This window comes from Centropristis striata, chromosome 17, assembly GCF_030273125.1.
Source record: "Centropristis striata isolate RG_2023a ecotype Rhode Island chromosome 17, C.striata_1.0, whole genome shotgun sequence".
NCBI classification, from domain to species: domain Eukaryota; kingdom Metazoa; phylum Chordata; class Actinopteri; order Perciformes; family Serranidae; genus Centropristis; species Centropristis striata.
In genome coordinates this window covers 11,037,767-11,057,304 of record NC_081533.1, presented here as the reverse complement: position 1 = coordinate 11,057,304, position 19,538 = coordinate 11,037,767, and the positions used below count along the sequence as shown (strand labels likewise).

The 19,538-nt window shown below is 37.0% G+C and overlaps 1 protein-coding gene across 1 annotated transcript; it reads right to left on the bottom strand.

Annotated features, from left to right (window-relative positions):
- Positions 1-4,858: 4,858 nt before the first annotated feature.
- LOC131990189 (leukotriene B4 receptor 1-like) lies at positions 4,859-19,334 on the bottom strand. The gene is made up of 6 exons (XM_059355587.1): positions 19,298-19,334; positions 9,674-9,753; positions 9,021-9,590; positions 8,063-8,263; positions 7,917-7,957; positions 4,859-5,665 (listed from the first exon to the last, which is right to left on the bottom strand). The coding sequence occupies exons 1-6, from the start codon at positions 19,332-19,334 to the stop codon at positions 5,374-5,376; spliced, it is 1,221 nt and encodes a 406-aa protein (XP_059211570.1). The 3' UTR covers positions 4,859-5,373.
- Positions 19,335-19,538: the final 204 nt, after the last annotated feature.

Below are 19,538 nucleotides of genomic sequence, written 5' to 3'. Positions count from 1 at the left end.
TCAACAGACTATAAAAGGGCCGCTTTTATCATTTTGGGGCATTCTAAAATTGTATGACTTTTTTTTTTACATTATACTGTACTACTATAGTATGATATTTTTTTTACTACACTGTATGTATCAACACACTGCAATAGGGACATTTTAAGATTTTTAAAATAATTTTATGTCCTTTTGTTGACATTTTTCGACTTTCTAGAATTGTTTTGGATTTTTTTTCTTCCATTTTTAGACATCTTATGCTATTATACTCATCAACAGACTACAATTGGGCCCTTTATATCATTTTTTGGGGCATTCTAAAAAATGTTATGACTTTTTTTCCCCATCATACTATACTACTATAGTATGGCATTTTTATTCTTGTTTTTTAATTGTTTTTGGACAGACTATACTGTATGTATCAACACACTACAAAGGGGGCATTTTAAGTATTTCAGGTTTTTTATTTTATTTTATTTATGTCCTTTTGTTGACATTTTTCAACATTGTATTGTATTGTTATGGACTGTTTCTTCCATTTTTGGACGTCTTAATATATGGTATTTTTCTGTCATTTTTGGACATAAAATGTTATTATATGTATATTTTTTAATCAGTTTGGAGCATTGTAATGTATTATGACTTTTTTTGACATTATACTATATTGCTATAGTATGGCATTTTTTTGTTTCTTGTTTTTTTGGACAGACTATGCTGTATGAATCAATACACTACAATAGGGACATTTTAAGCATTTCAGGCTTTTTGTGTGTGTTAGTGTGTGTGTGTGTGTGTGTGTGTGTGTGTGTGTGTGTATGTGTGTGTTTTAACTATACTGTATGTATTAACACACTATAATAGCATTTCAGGGATTTTTAAAAATTATTTCATGACCTTTTGTTGACATTTCATGACATATAGTATGACGGGTTCTTTTTTTTTTTTTTTTTTTTCCGTTTCAGGGGATTGAAAGTATTGCCACTTTTTTACATTTCAACATACATTAAACTATGTTTGGGGGGTTTTTTTTAAACCCTGTTGTATGTTGTTTTTCTGTCATTTTTTTGACATATGTTATTATATGTATCAACAGACTCTAATAGGGTCATTTTTTTTTAAATCATTTTGAGGCATTCTAAAATTTTATGACTTTTTGACATTATACTATACAACTATAGTATGGCAGGGTTTTTTTTGTTTTTGTTTTTTTACAATACTTTATGTATCAACACATTTTATGACTTATGACCCTTTGTTAACATTTTATGACATACTATACTGCCTTACAAAGTCTAACTGCAGTAACTACGCAAAGGGTAAAACTGAGAAAAACTGCTTTAAAGTTTTTTTTATGATTTTTAATTGGGCAGCCAAATGGGTTATAGGTAAGTAAGTGAAACGACAGTTATTTCTACATGTATTGATGATGTCATTTTTATGCTAAAAAATCATGATTTATTTGACCTTTGACCCCAAAAATGTAGTTACTTAGTTTTTGCATTGCTGTAGAAGGTTCTAATAGTAATGCACAAACAGAGTGCAGTTACTATAATGTTGTTTTAGTTGTTTAACAATTATATTCAAAGATTTGTGTATTTTAGACTTAATATTATTAAGCAATGTTACTGATATTTTAGTCTAAATATAATTCTATCTCACTTTTTTTACTTTTTTTTCTTATAGTTTTTACTTAACTATCTAGATAATAATTTCCCTATCAAATAAACTTATAATTTATATCATTCTTGTCTTAACTATTCACAAAACAAGGCTACATTGTATCACAGTATTATTTCTCTGAAATAAAGCAAAATTGAAATCTAAAACTTTGTCACAAGATAAAACAGACATAAAGGAGTTAATTTTTATTTATAACTCAATTTCGATTGAAAATGTAATTATTGCAGTTAGGCTTCATAGGACAGTATAGAATGGTGTTTTTTTTTTTTTACTATACTGTATGTATCAACACACTACACTAGCATTTCAGGGATTTTTTAAAATGATTTTTTGACCTTTTTTGACATTTTATGACATACTATAGTGTAGTGGAGATCTTGTTTTTTGTTTTTAGTTTCAGGGCTTTTTTTAAAATCCTGTTATGCTGTTTTTCTGTCATTTTTGGACATATGTTATTATATGTATCAATAGACTATAAGAGGGCCATTTTTATTATTCTCTAAAATTTTATGACTTTTTTGACATTATAATATACTACTATAGTATGGCGGGGGTTTTTTTTGGGGGGGGGTACATTTTTGGACAGACTATACTGTATGTATCAACACAATACAATAGGGACATTTTAAGCATTTTGGAGATTTTTTTCATAATTGCATGACCTTTTATTTAAATTTTTTACTATAGTATTTTTTGGAAATCATGTTATATGGTGTTTTTCTGTCATTTTTGGACATAATATGTTATTATATGTATCAAAAGACTATAATAAGGCCATTTTGTATATCATTTTGGCGCCTTCTAAAATTCTACCTTTTTTTGACATTTCTCAACCTAATATAGTATGGCAGATTTTTTTTATATTTTTGGACAGATTATACTATTATATGTAACAACACACTACAATAGGGCCATTTTAAGCATTTCTGGGATGTTGACATTTTTGACATGCTACAGTATGGAATTTTTCTATTTTATCTTTCAATTTTTGGACAACCTATAATATGTTGTTTTTCTGACATGATGACAAAACTATAAGAGGGTCGTTTTAAGCAACAACAACAAAACACTGCACACTATACCTGCTCAGCACCAAACAGCAGACGGACAAAGTTAGCAACTAGCAAGTGAAAACAGTTTGGTTGAGACCAAAAGCGGAGCTAAATGAAGAGTGAATATTGGACTTAGATTCACCAGGTGACCAGAATGTGTCCAAATGAATGCTACTAATGCTTTCTGTCTGCTAGATGTGAAAATTAACAGCTGTTCAACTCATGCCCCCAAGTGACAAAACAAATTAATTCATGCAGCTTTAAAAAAAAAAAAAAAAAGAGAAACCTGCAAAGCGAAGATATCAAAAAATAATGACAAATTTGCAATCACTGCATGTGCACGCACACGCACACACACACACACACACTATTCTCCCTATTTCAGGCTCATGACCAGCCGTTCCACAAAATCTTGGTCACATAATTTGGAATGCACTTTAAGAGTTTTCTGTTTTTTTGCAGAAAAACTAAAACACACCTTTACACATCAAAACTTGCCAAATTTCAGCCTTCTTAGGAAGACTGCAGCCACTAGACAGTTTTTTTATTTTTTTGACTGACCATGCAACCGATACATGAATAAGTGAGGATCTGTGTCAGGATCTTGCTATGAGTATGGAATTATTCTTTCTCTCGTCTGCTCTTTTGCTCCAGCTGTCCTTGCAGAATAACAGAAACTCCTCTTTCCACATCACTCAGATTGTGTAACAAAGTTGAAATGCGTCACATTTTGTGGTTTTCAGCATTCTTGGGCAAAAACCGGCAAAACTACAGTCACTACACGGTTGTTTGTATTTTTACAGTCTATGGACCAACCTAGCAACCAATACACTATTAAAAAAATAAAATCAAGTTTTTCTTGTTGTTTTTCTAAATTAAGTGCAAATGCCCTTAAAAAAATTAATTTCATTACAAATATTCACCATGAAATAGACATTGAAATCTGTAGATTAATACAGTGGGACATTTTAGTTTTTAGTTGTTTTTTTTACATTGTTAAATTGCTAATTACTTAATGTTAAATTCAAGTAAATTCTCTCTCTCTCTCTCTCTCTCTAAAATATAATATAATATATATATAAACACTCTCATACACACACGCACAAATAATACACATAATATTGAGGTAACTTTCTTTTTCTTACAGTAAAACTTTATATTTAATGTAAAAAAAAAAAGAAATCTTTAAAAAAAAAGTAAAACGTCTGGCAGCAAAGGTCTGAACACTTACTGTCATATTAAAGTTAAAAAAAAGTTATTCTACAGATATGTTTTTAAATACAGATATAAACTGTATATTAAATCATATATTGTAAAGAAATTATCCTTAAAATAACTTACGGTTGCTTTCTGGTATTTGACTAGCCTGGCTAACACCAGACCAAATCTCATTGGAGATTAGGTCTGGACACCTTCAATGCATTTCTCCGTAGAGGAGGTGTGGTTTACGATCCTCCGGAGCCGTTTATTGGGCGCTTAGAATGTCTATCAAAGCGTCTGTAGGTAGCTCTTAGCCAATCAGATCAGTTATACCAGATGACGTAGTAGAGCAACAGAGATGGATGTTTGTTGTGTGTGTGTCTGTGAGAGAGTGTTGCTGCTGCTTTGCTTATCCAGTTCTCACTTTCTGCAAGATTATTTATTTTCACGCTTTATTCCCCCTCATGTCATTCAGCCACACACATCCACTGATTTTATGGGCAATAAACAAGCTGCTGCGGGACTCTGGGGGCTCCGCTGTCCCCCGATTCGGAGCGAGATCACCGGCGGTGACCGGCGGTCTCACCGGCTCGGCGCAACGAGCCGCAGAAACCGCCCGTGCGGCGCTAATAGCCCCGCTACCGGTGATCTCGCTACGAGCCGGGGGACAGCGGAGCCGCCGAGAGACCTTTCGCCTTTCAACTTTCGCTCTAAACTATTTAAAACACCATCTACAGCTAAAGAGAGTTTCGCGTCCGCAGCAGCCATGTTGGATCCGGAAAGCTTCCAAGTGCCGAGTAGTACGCGTCATCGTCTCACCGTCCCTCCCCGCTCTGTGATTGGATCCCTAAAACAGGGCTAAGATAATCGCCTCGTTTCCAGACTGCCTGGAGGTTCGAAATCAAATTCGAGCGCGCAAGGCAGTCTGGGTATACCCAGGCTAGTATTTGACAGTAAGTGTTTGGCAACTTCTGTTGCCAGTTTAAACCGTTTTGTTTTTTTTACAATGTTTTATTAAAACATTTTTTTACAATTATAACAAGATTAATTGTTTCAGTTCACTTTGAAATGCGGCTGCTTCTGTGAGGCATTTTGACGAATAAAAACATTGCAGAAACAAACAAAAAAACAAAATTCATTTTGACATCGCAATAAAAAACTAAAATGTACAGTTGACATAAGGAACCACCTGAGTCCTGGATCATACTCCACAATTTTTTTCCTTATGAAATATTTCAGAGCAAATCAAAGCTTCTCTAATATACAGTTTGTGATGCATCAGGCTGCAAGCTGCTCCAGGATCAGTCGCCCGATATCCCTTTCCAAACCTTGTAACAGTCTCATTTGAAAGAAGGATTGCTGCTGAATCTTTCCTTGGTTGGCAGGAAAAAAAGCTCTGCAAGATGATTCTTGATGAATTAAAGATTTAAAGACTTTTTCCCTCCAGAGGAACAACAATCTACTTGCCATTCTTCACTGGTTTGGTATTAGAGTTTGAGTTTGAGTCTCTATCTTTCAGCATCACGGCGTCTGCTTCTTTATCTTTGTCGCGGCTGTTCTGGCTGTGTTGTCGGCTCTTCCGGGCGGCCGAGTCCAGCCCTGTGCCCTCGAACAAGCGAGCCATGAACGCCAGGCCTTCTCGCTGGATGTAGGACTTTCCTGCGAAGAAGTAGAGCACCGGGTTGACACAGCTGCTGATGAAGGCCATGGCGGAGGTGACGGCCCGGCTCAGGTGCCATATTGAATTCAGGCTGGTGGGTATGGAGAGAGGAGGAGAGCATTCTATTAGTGTTATTTTCATCTATATAAAAGAGTCACAAACCATACATACACATACACATACATACACATATATACTATCGTGATAAAATCAGGGCCGGTTCTAGGCAGCATATATGAGGGGGCAGTCAGAAATGTGAAGGGGGCATCATGTGTACACATCATGCTCCAGCACTTTTTTTTCTGTCCTTATAGTAACAATGGGCCTCATTCACCAATATCTTCTTAAGAATCCTCTTAGATTCTTTCTTAAGTCCTTCTTAAGAAGATTTCTAAGAAGCCGTGTGAAAAGCTCAAAATATGTCTTTAGCATTGGACTGAGGGGTTGCAACCTTGGCTTGATTTTATTTATTTATTTTTTTTATCACATATGAAGCCCTGCAGAGCCAACTTGCAACAGAACCAGATCGTACAGAGCCCTCCTGCAGCAGCAGTATATATGCCATTGTTTTGTAGGCCGTGGATGGAGAAATGCCACCTATAAATAGGGTGCTATCACTAATGGACGGCATGATTTCCACTTTACTTGATTCATGTTAAAGCGTTGGCACATTTAATTTAATTAAAATGAAAAATGAAAAAAAATTAAATGAATAAATAAATACATAAATATGATGGAAATTTCACTGTAATGTATTTTATTGAACTTAACAAAAGAAGACAACACAACCATGCCAACATGTCAGCACTGCAATGTGCTTTAGAGTACTCCTGAGTGTTCGTAGGATTTGTTCTTACCTAAGAAAATCCTGCATAAGAAAAAAATTCATGAATGTCATAATCTTCATAAAATCTTCGTAAGTAGGACTTAAGAACGGTTCGTGAATGAGGCCCAATGCTTTCTTCATTGGTCTATGTGTCCAACCCCAACCTGGAGAAGTGGATTACACTTTGTCAGGCCTCTTTCAGACCTGTCCAGGTGTCCCACCTGAAGACTAAGCTCCTGCTGGTTTAGCTCTTAAGGTCACTGAGGCACGCAAACCTCCTGACCACAATAAGGTGGCAATCCCTCAGCGGGGGAAACTGAAAAATAAAAATAAAACATCCTTCATCCAGATTTCAACCAAAAATCGTGTATCTTGTGTCCCTTTTTTGGCTGATTTTTCCGCTACTGCAGATAATTCTGTCAAATTGTAATGTATATTAATTTTGTGAGTATATTAAAATGTACTTTCTCAACTTCTAAAATTTTGTTTTGAGGGGGCAAGACATTTATTTAAGGGGGCTCGGCCCCCTCTTGCCCCTGCGTAGAGCTGGCCTTGGATAAAATAGACATATGACTTCCAGGATTCCATGATATTTGTACAGATATACCAGGTATGTCTAATTTGGATATATAAACATTAAAATGTGAAAACAGTCAGTGAAGTATAGAAGGTAGATCTTTTAAAAGGCATGTTTATGCTTAAATAAATATACATATACAAGTATTGATGTCACTTATTGTATTGGTTTGCCCTCTTCATTCAGTTCGCGCAACAAAACCCTGATCGCACCAAACTCCATTCAGAAAACAAGCGTTTTAAAAGTTGTTTGTTTGTCGTCCTGCAGATCGAGCTGACAAAGTGTGAATTCAGTGTTTTTACAAATCTGTATTATTATGTAGTTATTTCGGCGTACTTTTGATCAATTCATTGCAGTAAAATCAGTTTATTTTGGGTTCACATCGCTGTAGTAGTACCATACACTGTAAAAAAAGAAATGTTTCCTGCATATTATTTTACAGGGTTTTTCCTTTTTTCACAAGTGCAAATGACATTTTTAAAACAATTAAATTACTAACCAAAAAATTTACATTGAAATGTAAATTAATAAACATTAGATATTTTTGCTGTATTATTCAATTAGGTAAAGGCCTTATATGTTAAATAACAATTAATTATACGTAAAAATACAAAAAATACACATCATATTGCATTTTTACATTGAATTTGAAAATTAAGGCAAATTTCTGTTGTCTTACAGTAAAACTTAAAATTTTATGTAAAAAAAAAAAAGTATAAGTATTTATGATATATTAGCAGTATTTTCAGAGAAATTGTCTGTAAAATAACATATGGTTGTTTACTGTACTAAGTGTTACTTTTTACAGTTTTTTATTGTTTTTTTCCCCCAGTGTAGCAGAGATAATTCAAGTGTAATTCCTATAAAAGGTGATCTGATAAAAATGTAAAATGTGTTATTAGCAAAACAAAATAAGATAAAAACTGTTGTGTCACTTACATGTTTTTGACTTTACCCTCTGGATACAAAGCCCATGTAACCTGAGGACAATACAAAATGCTTAGTTAATAACAATGAAAACTCTACCCTATATCCATAATGTTTGTAAGAATATGTGATTTGTAAAAACAGGATGTATGACGTACTTGCACTGTGTTGATGATGTGGTAGGGCAACCAAAGGAGGCAGAACGTCAACACGATGGCCAGAATGAGCTTCTCACTACGAACACGACGGTTGAACTTGGTCTGTCGGATCCGCCGTAAGATGCGGATGTAGCTGACTATAATGACAGTGTAGGGAATTAAAAAACCCAACACCAGCTCCACCATGTACTGGATGACCGTCTGTGCACAGGAGATGAGAAAAAAAATTGCATTAGGGGTGGTTGCATTAGCTTCACTTTTCTAACCCGGGGGAGTTGTCGCTTGGTCTCACAGACCACTAAAGGTGTATGTCTGTATCTTCAAAGACCCTGCCCTCTGCCTCCATTTTCTCTTTTCATTTTTTTTTGTTCAAGATCTTTTTGGGCATGAAGCTACAAAAATACTGCCGATAAAATGCTGGAAAACCTTGTTCCAAAATGAAATTAGACTGTTATTAATTTTAGCTGATTGTGCTGCCTTATTGCTGTTAATATTATGAAGATAACTAGAGAATGCAATTACTGAAGAAATTGCTGTGGGAATGTTGGATGCTCAATAGCTGACGCTACGCTGCCATGCTGGTGGGAATGTGTAAGAAGAAGTAGGAATAGTTTAAAAAGTGGGATTGGTTGGAATTAATATTAATACAATTAAACAATATCTAATAATAATACAATGATGGCTTAAAAAGCTAAGATAAAGTTGAAGTAGTAGGAAAAGTGCTAAGTCAAGGTTGAGTACTGGTGATAAAACACAATAGTAGTATGTGGAGACAGAGGTCTCAAAAACAGCTTTAGAGCAATACACCAGTCAGAAATGGAGAGAAACTGATGCAAGTGTAGGCAGTTGTCTAAAAGTACTGAGTCATGGTTGAGCATACAAGGTGATAAAACACAATAGTAGTATGTGGAGACATAGGTCCCCCTGCATTCCCACCAATAGGATTTTGTTCACTCACATCTCTGGCATGGTTATGGATTGGTTCACACTTCATGTCCTTGGTCTCCACTGTTCTGTAGATCATTGCAGGGATAGCGGCGATCATCACCAGCACCCACACCACCGCCAGCAGCCGCATTACAGTCTTCCGGCCAGTGATAACAGTGACGCGCTGCGGCCACAGCACCGCCACCAGCCTGTAGATGCTCATGAGCATGATGAGCTGGATGGATGCATACATGTTGACCAGGCACAGGTAGAAGAGGATCTTACACATCACATTCCCAAACACCCACTTCTTCATAATCAGGTAGACGATGAAGAACGGGGTGAGGGCCATCAGAGAGCCGTCGGCAAAAGCCAGGTTGAGGATGAGGAGGGTGGTGACGGAATGCTTTCGGGCGCGTGCCAGGATGCTCCAGATGACGAAGAGGTTTCCGGGGAAGCCCACGAGGAAGACGAGGCTCAGGATGAGGGCGCCCATAGTGGTGCCAGCGTTGTCATTCACAGGATTCTGAGTTGACGAATTGGTTGAATTGGACACCATCAATTTTAACGGAGTAACCATGTTCTTGGCCATCTTTGTTACCTGCCAAAGAAAAGAGAACATTAAGAATAATTTCAAAGGTTCAAGCCAGAACTTTATTTCCACAAAACTTTTTTCCTCTTTACCTTTCCAAAAGTAAATGCTCCTGCCTTATCTCTGTTAACAAAGATCATCTCAAATATGGAGGCAATTTCTAACTTGACACCTGCAAAATCACAAAATGACTCAGGTTTCCTGACAAATAGGCGTCACCTCTAAATCCTACTCCATGTTTTATCTGGCACAGGCCTCAGTTTGACAATACAAGTATGTATTTCTGCAGGAAAGCGTGGGTAGTGTGGCGCAAGTGTAACAGGTTTAAACGGGGATTCTTAATTCCTGAATGGCGAGACCAGACACGAGAGGAGAGCAACAGTCACTGTGTTGATGTCAGCATTTGAGCAATGACACGCTCTGTTATTTCTATTCTTTCCATTTCTCTTAAGGCCTTAGGAGGGAAGTTTCTTTGTAGTGACATCCAAACACAAAATTTAAAATAATTTAGAATTATATAAGAATATTCAGAAATACAATCATGATATCCAAATTAATAAAAACAGAGTCACTACATGACAAAAACTATATTAAAGCTCACAATCACGTTAACTCAATCACCTTCATTTTGTACATTTTGAGGTCCTTGTACTTCACTTGAGTTTTTCCATTTATTCTTAATCCACTACATTTATTACAAACATTATCACTTAGTAAATATAATGCACTAGTACAAATTATTGCCCAACATTATAACAATTAGTTCAAATTCAAAAATACACCTTTTCCAAAACGTATGCATTAAAATACATAACAAATCCAGTTATACGACTTGTCCCACAGTTTTTGGCTCTGACTCGGGTACCACCAACTGGCTGCTTCTTAATGATCCAAATATTCTACCAGTTTTTTATTGTCCAAGCAGGGTTGTAGTACTTGAGTCCAAACTTGAATGACATAACTCAGTTGAGTTGGTTTTGACCACAGCCCTGAGTTACACATTTCCAAAGAGTTATCACTAAAAAAACATGATTTGTGCGGGCAGGGTAGAGAATTAGGAAGTTATTGTGTTCATGCTGTGACACGAAAGCCTGTCAGCGTTGAAATTCGCCTGCACAGTTTTACACTGATCGCGCCAAACTCCATTTAAAAAACAAGCGTTTTTAAAAGTTGTTTGCTTGTCATCTTCTGAACCAAGAAAGGCAAAGGATGAATTTGATATTTTACATATTATATACATATATTATATACATATATTATCTGCATCATGTTGTAGCTATTTTGACAAACTTTTGATTGATTTCAATCCACTTAAACTACATTGAAATCAGTTTATTTTGGGTTCATAACACTGCAGCGACAGTCATCCGGACACATCTCTGGAGAAGGCGGTGATATTCACTAAGCTGTGTGCACCTGATGTTATGAAACCAGACATGACACAGTTTTGTTTCTCTCATTTATCTGGGACTTGAGTCGATCCTTTCCATGTGTTGTGATGCTGTGTCATGATATCCTAATAGTGTTCTCCTGCATAGTATAGCCCTGATCAAGCCAAACTCCATTCAGAAAAAAAGCATTGCAAAATGAGTTTGCTTGTCATCTTGTGAACCGACCTTACAAAAGCATAAATTTGGTATTTTACAAATCTGCATCATGTTGTAGCAATTTTGGCATACTTTTAGTTTATTCATTGCACTTAAACTACATTGGCATTGGTATTCACTAAGCTGTGTGCACCACAGGATGATGATATAAAACCAGACATGACAGTGTTTGGTTTCAGGAAAAAAAAGCATTTTAAAACTTGTTTGCTTGTCACCATTGCAATTAAACTACTGATGTTATGAAGACAGACATGACGGCATTTGGTTGTCTGATTCATCGATGACTTCCACAATAGGCACAAGGCAACAATAGTGGTTATTTTGTCTCTCGGTTGAAAGAAAGTTATAAACACAAATGTGGATTTGTGGTTTCAGATGCTGTTTGACAAGGTGACCATGTGTATTGCCTCTTATGTGACCACACCATCATTCTTTAAGAGATTTAAACTAGCTGTATTACAAAATATACTCCCTCCGGAAGTTAATGCAAATGTGCTTCACTCAGCATTCAACGACTACAGTTACATTATCCAATTCATACAGATCATGCCCTTGGTACTTATCCTACAGGCTCCTGCCAGGCAACATCTGTATTTTAGCTAATTCATGTTCCTGGAAAAAGATGTGACATGTCATCACTTGTTTGACATATTTTGACTATTAGATCAAGAGCACACCCTTTAGGCTGACACTCAAACTATGCAGGACGAGTACTCCTGTGCATATAATCAAATATTCACACCCACATCTGCCAACCAAACCAGTTTAAAACGTCTTTGCAACCTGTGTGCAGTAATTATGGATTATTAGAATGTAAATCAGTATGGATAGATTTGCTGTCATGCACACTAGGTCAAATTACAGGTAAGAACACAGCAGAGATGGAATAATTGCATCTTGAGAACATTTGGAGATATTTAATTTGTTCTGCTCCTATAGTAGACATCTGTGTGCCATTAAAGGGGGTGTGACCTGAGTAACTGACTTTTTTTAAGTTAATGATTTGCAATGGGGCAATAAAAAATAGTAATGAAAAAAGTGCCATAAATACATTAAAGATCAACAGTTGTGGAAGTATCTTTACTCAAGTATTATACTCAAGTACAATTTTTAGGTACTTGTACTCTATTTGAGTATTTATATATTATTCTACTTCTACTTTTTACACATTTTTTTGAGAACTTTCACTTTCAGACTTAGATTATTCATCACAAATCTAAATCAACTGATAAATAATAACATATTTTAATAAATTAGACTATTCAGAAGTACATAAAGTAAATAAAATAAGCTCCAGCTGCAACATTACAGCGATGAACACATTAATGCATTTATAATTATAATATAATATTATATATGCTTCTAAAATGGGCCAAAAATACTTAAAATTATTTTTTCATCAAAAGAAAAAATTAAAAATGTAAAATAAAACGTAAAACTATTGTATTTTATATGTAGGTCTTTCCAATGTACATAAAAAAAAACTTTTAACATGCATTTTTTATGAAAAACGAGCCATTGCACTAAATATTCATTGAAAGGGTTAGTAATGGAGTTAAGCATGAAATATAAACAATGTTTATTGGGATTTTTTTAGTTTCTGACACTTTTGGATGATTAAACATGCCCTGGGTTATTGCTGTTCCAGAAAAAAAAACATATTAGGTGGGTTAAGTATATTTTTATGCTAACACTTTTGTTATTTTTCTTGTGAATGCAGCACTTTTACTTCTAGTAATTTAGCACTGTATTATTGCTACTTTTAAATAAAATACCAGGATATTTTTTTCACCTCTGGTCATTTTCCAGGCAACTGTGATGATTAAAAATGCTACAGGCCATATTTTTCCCTGTTTTTAGTGTTTAATTAATAATAAAAGGCATTGCCAGCAATACATAAGTACATCTTTTTCTATGCTGATAATATAATGCAATGTTTATTTTTATTACATTTTCTCCAGGTTTCAGAAGAAGAAAGAGACAGAGATGAAGCCACATGTCAGTGTTTACAGAAAGCCGGTCAAACCACATTGACAGTGGCATCAAAGCAGCAGCAGCCGGTGAAACTGCGTCATATTATGCAACGGCCACAAAAGAGACACTAATACCACCAGCGAGTCATACTCTGCCTCTCTTTTTTTAACCTTTCTGTTTTCCTTTATGACTACAACATATAAGTTGATTCATCTCCTATTTTTTTAATTTTTTTTTATTTTCATTTGTACAAACAGAGCACCCTGCAGTGACCACATCACACACTATAAAACCTGACTGACTCAAAAGGTGTGTTTGTGTGGACCGTGTGACTCACACACATACCTACTGAAACGCACCTTGTTCTGCCTACCAAGAAAAAACACATGCATATAGAAATCATACAACACACATTTAGCTGTGCAGATTTCCATTTTTGGTTTATATTTGTTAAAAAAAACAGCGGTAGAAGTATTCAGATCAGTAAGTGTACTAATATCACACTGCAAAATTACTCCACTTCAAGTCAAATTACTGCATTCATATTTATTTAAGTAGAAATACAAAGATATCAGCATCAAAATGTAATTAAAGCATCAAAAGTATTGATGCATTTATGTAAGCAGTGTTTTAGTTTTGTAAAAAAAAAAAAAAAAAAGGGGGGCTCATTTTAACTACTTAATATACTGTTATGGGGTTTAATTTTTGTGTCCACTCCCTTTAAATTTCATGTTTTTATATTAAATCTCGACCTGAAAAAAGCTGGCAGCAAAAGTAGTGCAATGTGCAATATCTGCCTCTAAAATGTAGTGGAGTAGAAGTATAAAGTTACATAAAATGGAAATACTCCAGTAAAGTACAAGTACCTCAAAACTGTACTTGAGTAAATGTACTGAGTTACATTCCAGCGCTGGAAACAAACCAGATGAACCTGACACAACTGACACTAGATAATAAATGTGCAAAAATATGCAAGAACAAATAGCAGAAAAATAACTTCTGTAACTGATTAAAAAAGAAAGAAAAGTTCCTCCTCCAATAGTAGCAACAGTGATTTGTTTTCAGTTGTAACCGCAGTGTTGGGGCTGATAGAAACCGACAGGCTCAGGAATGACATACAGGGGAAAAAATAGCAGACTTACCTCTAAATCCCAACAGAAGGAAGAAAGAAGACACCTCGAGCTGTAAAATAATCTGTAGATATTGTTGTGTTTTCTTCCTTTTTACTCACTAACCTCTCCCCGCGTTTTCCCCCCACCCACTCTCTCTCTCTCTCTCTCTCTCTCTGTCTTTCTGTTTCTCTGTGACTGATTTGTCATGCTTGCTGTAACATGTAGTGTAGTGAGAGGGGAAGGTGTGTCCCCATTACCTGGCCTGCTTCTGCCCTGGCAGTCTGTAAACATCCTCGCAGGACAACCGAGGAATTCCATCTGTGTCAACTTATAGGGTTAGTCAATTTATTCCTGTATGGTGTCTCGCCCTGCTGATCAATAAAAACATTCTGTTCACCCCCCATGTATCAAATGGAAGCTGACATTTCAGCAACAGGTTTCTGGAAACTATTACACACAAAAAAAAAACATTCCATACATACACTCAGGTTTAATTGGTGACTCTAAATTGCCCATAGGTGTGAATGAGAGCATTATTGTCTGTCTCTATGGCCGCGTTCAGACTGCAGGTGAATCTGATTCAAATCAGATTCCTACTCAAATCCGATTTTTAGGGCTGACTGTCCACACTGTTTTTAGCAAGTGTCCAAATCGGAAATGGCTCTGTTCAGACTGGGCCACATTATTGACTGATCTGACAGGTTGCTGTAGTAACGGCGTCAGAGCGTCTGACGTCATATAATTGCGACAGCGACAAGAACAACAACAACAAACATGATCAGTATATTGGCCTTATCACTGTCCAGTAGAGGTGCAGAACACCTCGGGAGAAACCGAGCGGATGTACACCCCGTCGGGCCCGTATGAGTCGGGCGCGGCTGCCGGTGGACACCTCGTCTCCGCGCTGCCCGCGCTATGCCGCGTAGAGTGACGTCATGGACAGTCAAAACCGATCTGAGTGTTTGGAGCGATTCAGACTGAGACGCATCTGTCCAAATGCGATCTGAAACTACCTCCCGAAGGTGGTTTCGATCCGGTTTGCAAAAATCGGATTTCATGTGATTTGTGACTGTTCAGACTTCAAAAGAGCCATCCAGTTCCTGGATGGGCTAAAAATCGGATTTTGGCTGGCAGTCTGAACGCGGCCTATGTGTCCCAGAAAGCTTCTCCATGCACAATACCAGATACCTCCCCTAAGTGGAATGCAGCCATCATTAATGTCATCAAACACACCTGACCTGCAGTCAAAATATGGGCCAGGCCTGCAACCAGCTGTGCACTTTGCCAAAGATCTGCATGGCCAATAAAAAAAAGACGCAACCAGTCAGGCACAGAATGCAAAATACAGGGGGGAAAAGTCAGTCGTGCATCTGAATACAACACGTTTGCGCTTGTATTGAGTACTGGGAAGAAAGCCCGTCATGGTACCTTTCAGTTGTGTTTTAACAGGTAGGGTACTGGCTTTGTATCATTTCCTATGAAACACTTGCAGCGTGATTCATATGAAATCCTTCAAAAGGACACATCTACTGTTGCCCCTCTCGCATGACTTCTTCTACTATATACTGATGGATTAGCCTGCAGCAACACATTACACTGCCATCTACTAACCAATGTACATGTATGCAGCTTTGTTTATTTGCTCTAAACCAGTTGATGGAAACGTCCCTGATTCAAATTTTCTTTAATGCAACATTTCAAAATTTCTCTTCAAATTTGCCTTGCTTTTAATAAAAACATGGCTATTGACATGTGTTGCTGCTGTGTTGCTGCTGTTGTACACTACATCAAAATTGCTGTTTTAAAAATGGTATTGTTGTAAAACGGGTACATTTTCCCACTACAACCATTTCCTTAAGGTTTTGCACAAAAAAACACTGTCCTATGGTTAGGAAAAAAATTAGGGTTTAAGCTTAAAAACCTCCAGACATTACTTCCAACAACAGAACACAAGCGCCTACCTCCTGGTGGACGGAGCTGGGGTTTGCTAGTCTGCAAAGTAACTCTTAATCAAATTAAAGTAGTGGATCAAAGAGTACCATATGTGACACCAAAATGTAGTGAAGTATAAGTATAAAGAAGCACTCCACAAGAACAGAGAAAGTTGTTTGTTTTCTCAACAAGAACAGAGTTAGTTCTGGCCAGGACATTTCATACATGTGCAGAACTCCTGGGAAGTCCTCAGAGGGCCTTCCCACTGCATCCATTATACTTAACTGCTTAACTGAACTCGGGTCACCGGGGCTGGAGCCGGTCCCAGCTGACATTGGGCGAGAGGCGGGGTACACCCTGGACAGGTCGCTAGACTATCACAGAGCTGACACATGGAGACAGACAACCATTCATGCTCTCATTCACTCCTATGGGTAATTAAGAGTCAACAATTAAACCTAAGTGCATGTTTTTGGACTGTGGGAGGAAGCAGGAGTACCCGGTGAGAACCCACGCTGACATGGGGAGAACATGCAAACTCCACACAGAAGAGCCTCAGACGGGAGGCGAACCGGCACAGAAGAGTGCTAACCACTACACCACCTTGTAGCCCCCTCCCACTGCAATACACAATAGTTGTCGGACACCACACAAGGTGGCATGTCAAGAACAGAGAAATTAGTTATTTCTCCCAGGGCTGCAAGAAAAGAACGATGTCATGTTTTCTTGCAGCCCTGGAAGAGAAACACATTTCTCTGTTCTTGCAGAGTGTGTAAGGCTAATGCCTTTACAATGGAAGACATTGAAAAGATCCAACCATTGGTTTGTGGACTACGGTTTTGAAGCCTTGAGTTGGGCATCGTGGTCGTCCCCATTTTAGTTTTTTGCCATAAGTGCATCAGGACATATATAGAACAGATTGGGACCCCTAAGTACGAGATGTCATCAGCTAACGCTAGCTAGCTGGTTAGCAAGGCACAGTAGTTACTTAAAATGAACAGCCAACACTGTAAGAGTGTATTTAAATCCAACTGAAACATTGAACAAGATATTTTTGAGCAAACAAAATCTTCCAGTTAACTTTGATGAACTGAAAACACACAGTGAAATGGTGAAAACAGTGCTAGTGGTAGTGACTCTCAAGCATTTATCTTCTATTTTATGCTCCATAATTGACATTATTCTGTATTGAAGGCCTAGTGATTGAGACTTCGCTGAGGTAACAAATAAACTGAGCAACAGGGTCACCTTCCAACTAACTTGCATACAAAAACTTTTAGATTAGTAAGTTTTAGCTTAATTACAGTGTTTTTTTCTACAACACAAGTATTGACGCAATGGAAAACCGTAACAGACCATAGATTTCAATACTGTCAAAGTGCTTCTGAAAGCCTTTTTTGTGGTGGTGTCTCTCCGATTCTTGGTCATGTTGCACAAGACCTGCCATTATGTACAGTTAAGTGGGCGTTGCCAATGCTCAAATTACTATTAAGTGGCATTCATCAGTCAGCACAGCTGGTTTAGGAGCAGACTTGGATGGTTAAGAACGTTTGGTGGATCTGGAGGTTGACTTTCTCTCCAGTGCATCTGATCTGTTAAATCATACGTTGCCTCGTACCTCAGCCAGCATGTAGTTCCTCCTCAGACCAGGACTTGGACTGAAGGCCTCCCTGAACTGAGGGCACCTTGCATGCTCTATTCTCCCAACACCCCTCAGCAGCAGAACTGATTCTGGTCCAGCTCATCTCCACCTTGCTCCTCTTGCTGATCTTGTTGACTGCAAGCCATTATATTAGAAAACAGTTTTAATAGAAGACAAGACTGCTGCTGAGTTTAACTTCATCAGATATACTTAGGCCCCTGTAGCATTGAGGAATAATCACAAAGCTTAATTGAAATCACTTGTTTGCTCAGAGAAACTTATTTAAAGGGATAGACACCAACTTAACAATTTTCCAGTCATTGTTAATGTCCAGGGCTACACGTCATTAGCATTATGCAAAGAGTTCTGCTAATAGGAAAAAAACAAGTTGTACAGCTGTTCCTGTTATATATTTAATTTGTAGAAAAAGACAAAAAACAATAACTATAAATGGAAATTTGTAGTAATCATGGATTGTTACGTGCCAGTTGAAAAAGGCCCATTGTCAGGATCACCGGCGGCCATCTTGTCCTCATTTTGTCTCTGTCTGTGAGACTTGTGTTTTGTGTGCTGTGACCCGTAGATGAGATTTGTTGCCGTAGTGTGATTTTGTGGTGGTGAGATCGGGGCGTTGGGTACCCAACTGTGTATCACATAGATAATTTCTGTTAGACACACTAGGGTTATTGGTTGGTGCCACACATGTATTTATCTCTAAACACTATTTGTAGAGAAGTCAGTGAGGTCTTTGTTTTATGATTTTGTTTTTGTTGTATACTAGTTTAGTCAGGCCTTGTTATGTTTTAATAATTTCAATTATTTGGCACCACCACCTTGTCCCATTCCTTTCACCTTATTTGCACATATTTGGTTGAAGCACTGTTGAATAAAACTCTTTTAATTTACACCTCACTTTGACTCCTGCACTTTTCTGCACACACTAATCAGGAAACCATATAATGTCTTCTCAGTCTGTTAGGTTGGACTATTTAGGTCTAATTGAAAAAGCAAAAAAAAAGCAAAAAAAACATTTGAATTGTATTTAAACAAATACAAAGTTTCCTGAGGCTTGTACATTTATTTCACTGCCACTTTCATTTAGCATTCCTCTAGTAGATGTAGTATCTTTGTTGTTTTATGTCTTATAGTTCTGAATTTTATTTTATTTTACACTATTTATTTTCCATTTTATTTTTAATGTATTATTCTATACTATTTTTAATTTCTTAATCTGTTTTACTCTGTATTACTACTGTTTTACTGTGCTGCTGCAACACCTGAATATCACCCATGGGGATCAATAAATAAATATCTTATCTTATTTAAAACCTGGTTAAAACCAATTAACTGTTAAAGAGAATCTACAAATGCTTAAATTAAATAACTGTGATCCAGGCAGTAAGCAGAATGTCTTGTGTCATCACATACCCAAATAAATAGAGACCCTACCCATGTGGACCAGCACTGACCTCATGAAGTCACCCATAACTGCATTTGTTGTATGATAAATCACAATGTGAGGCTTCATAAATGCATGTGTTGCTACTACACTCATCTCTACAGGATGTTCCAGTGACATCTGATTAAACATTGCTTTTCTTTTTTTGCTTTAGGGAGCCTCCTATTGACCACAGCCTGTAAGTTCAAGGTGATCCATTCAGACATTCAGCCTCATCATAAAAGTTAATAG

Coding starts and splice junctions, on each gene's coding strand:
- LOC131990189 (XM_059355587.1), bottom strand. CDS start 19,334: ATGGGTGACTTCATGAGGTCAGTGCTGGTCCACATGG. Junction 9,754..19,297: donor GTCAGTGCTGGTCCACATGG/GTAGGGTCTCTA, acceptor GTGATTTTGCAG/GTGTCAAGTTAGAAATTGCC. Junction 7,958..8,062: donor ACATCATCAACACAGTGCAA/GTACGTCATACA, acceptor TATTGTCCTCAG/GTTACATGGGCTTTGTATCC.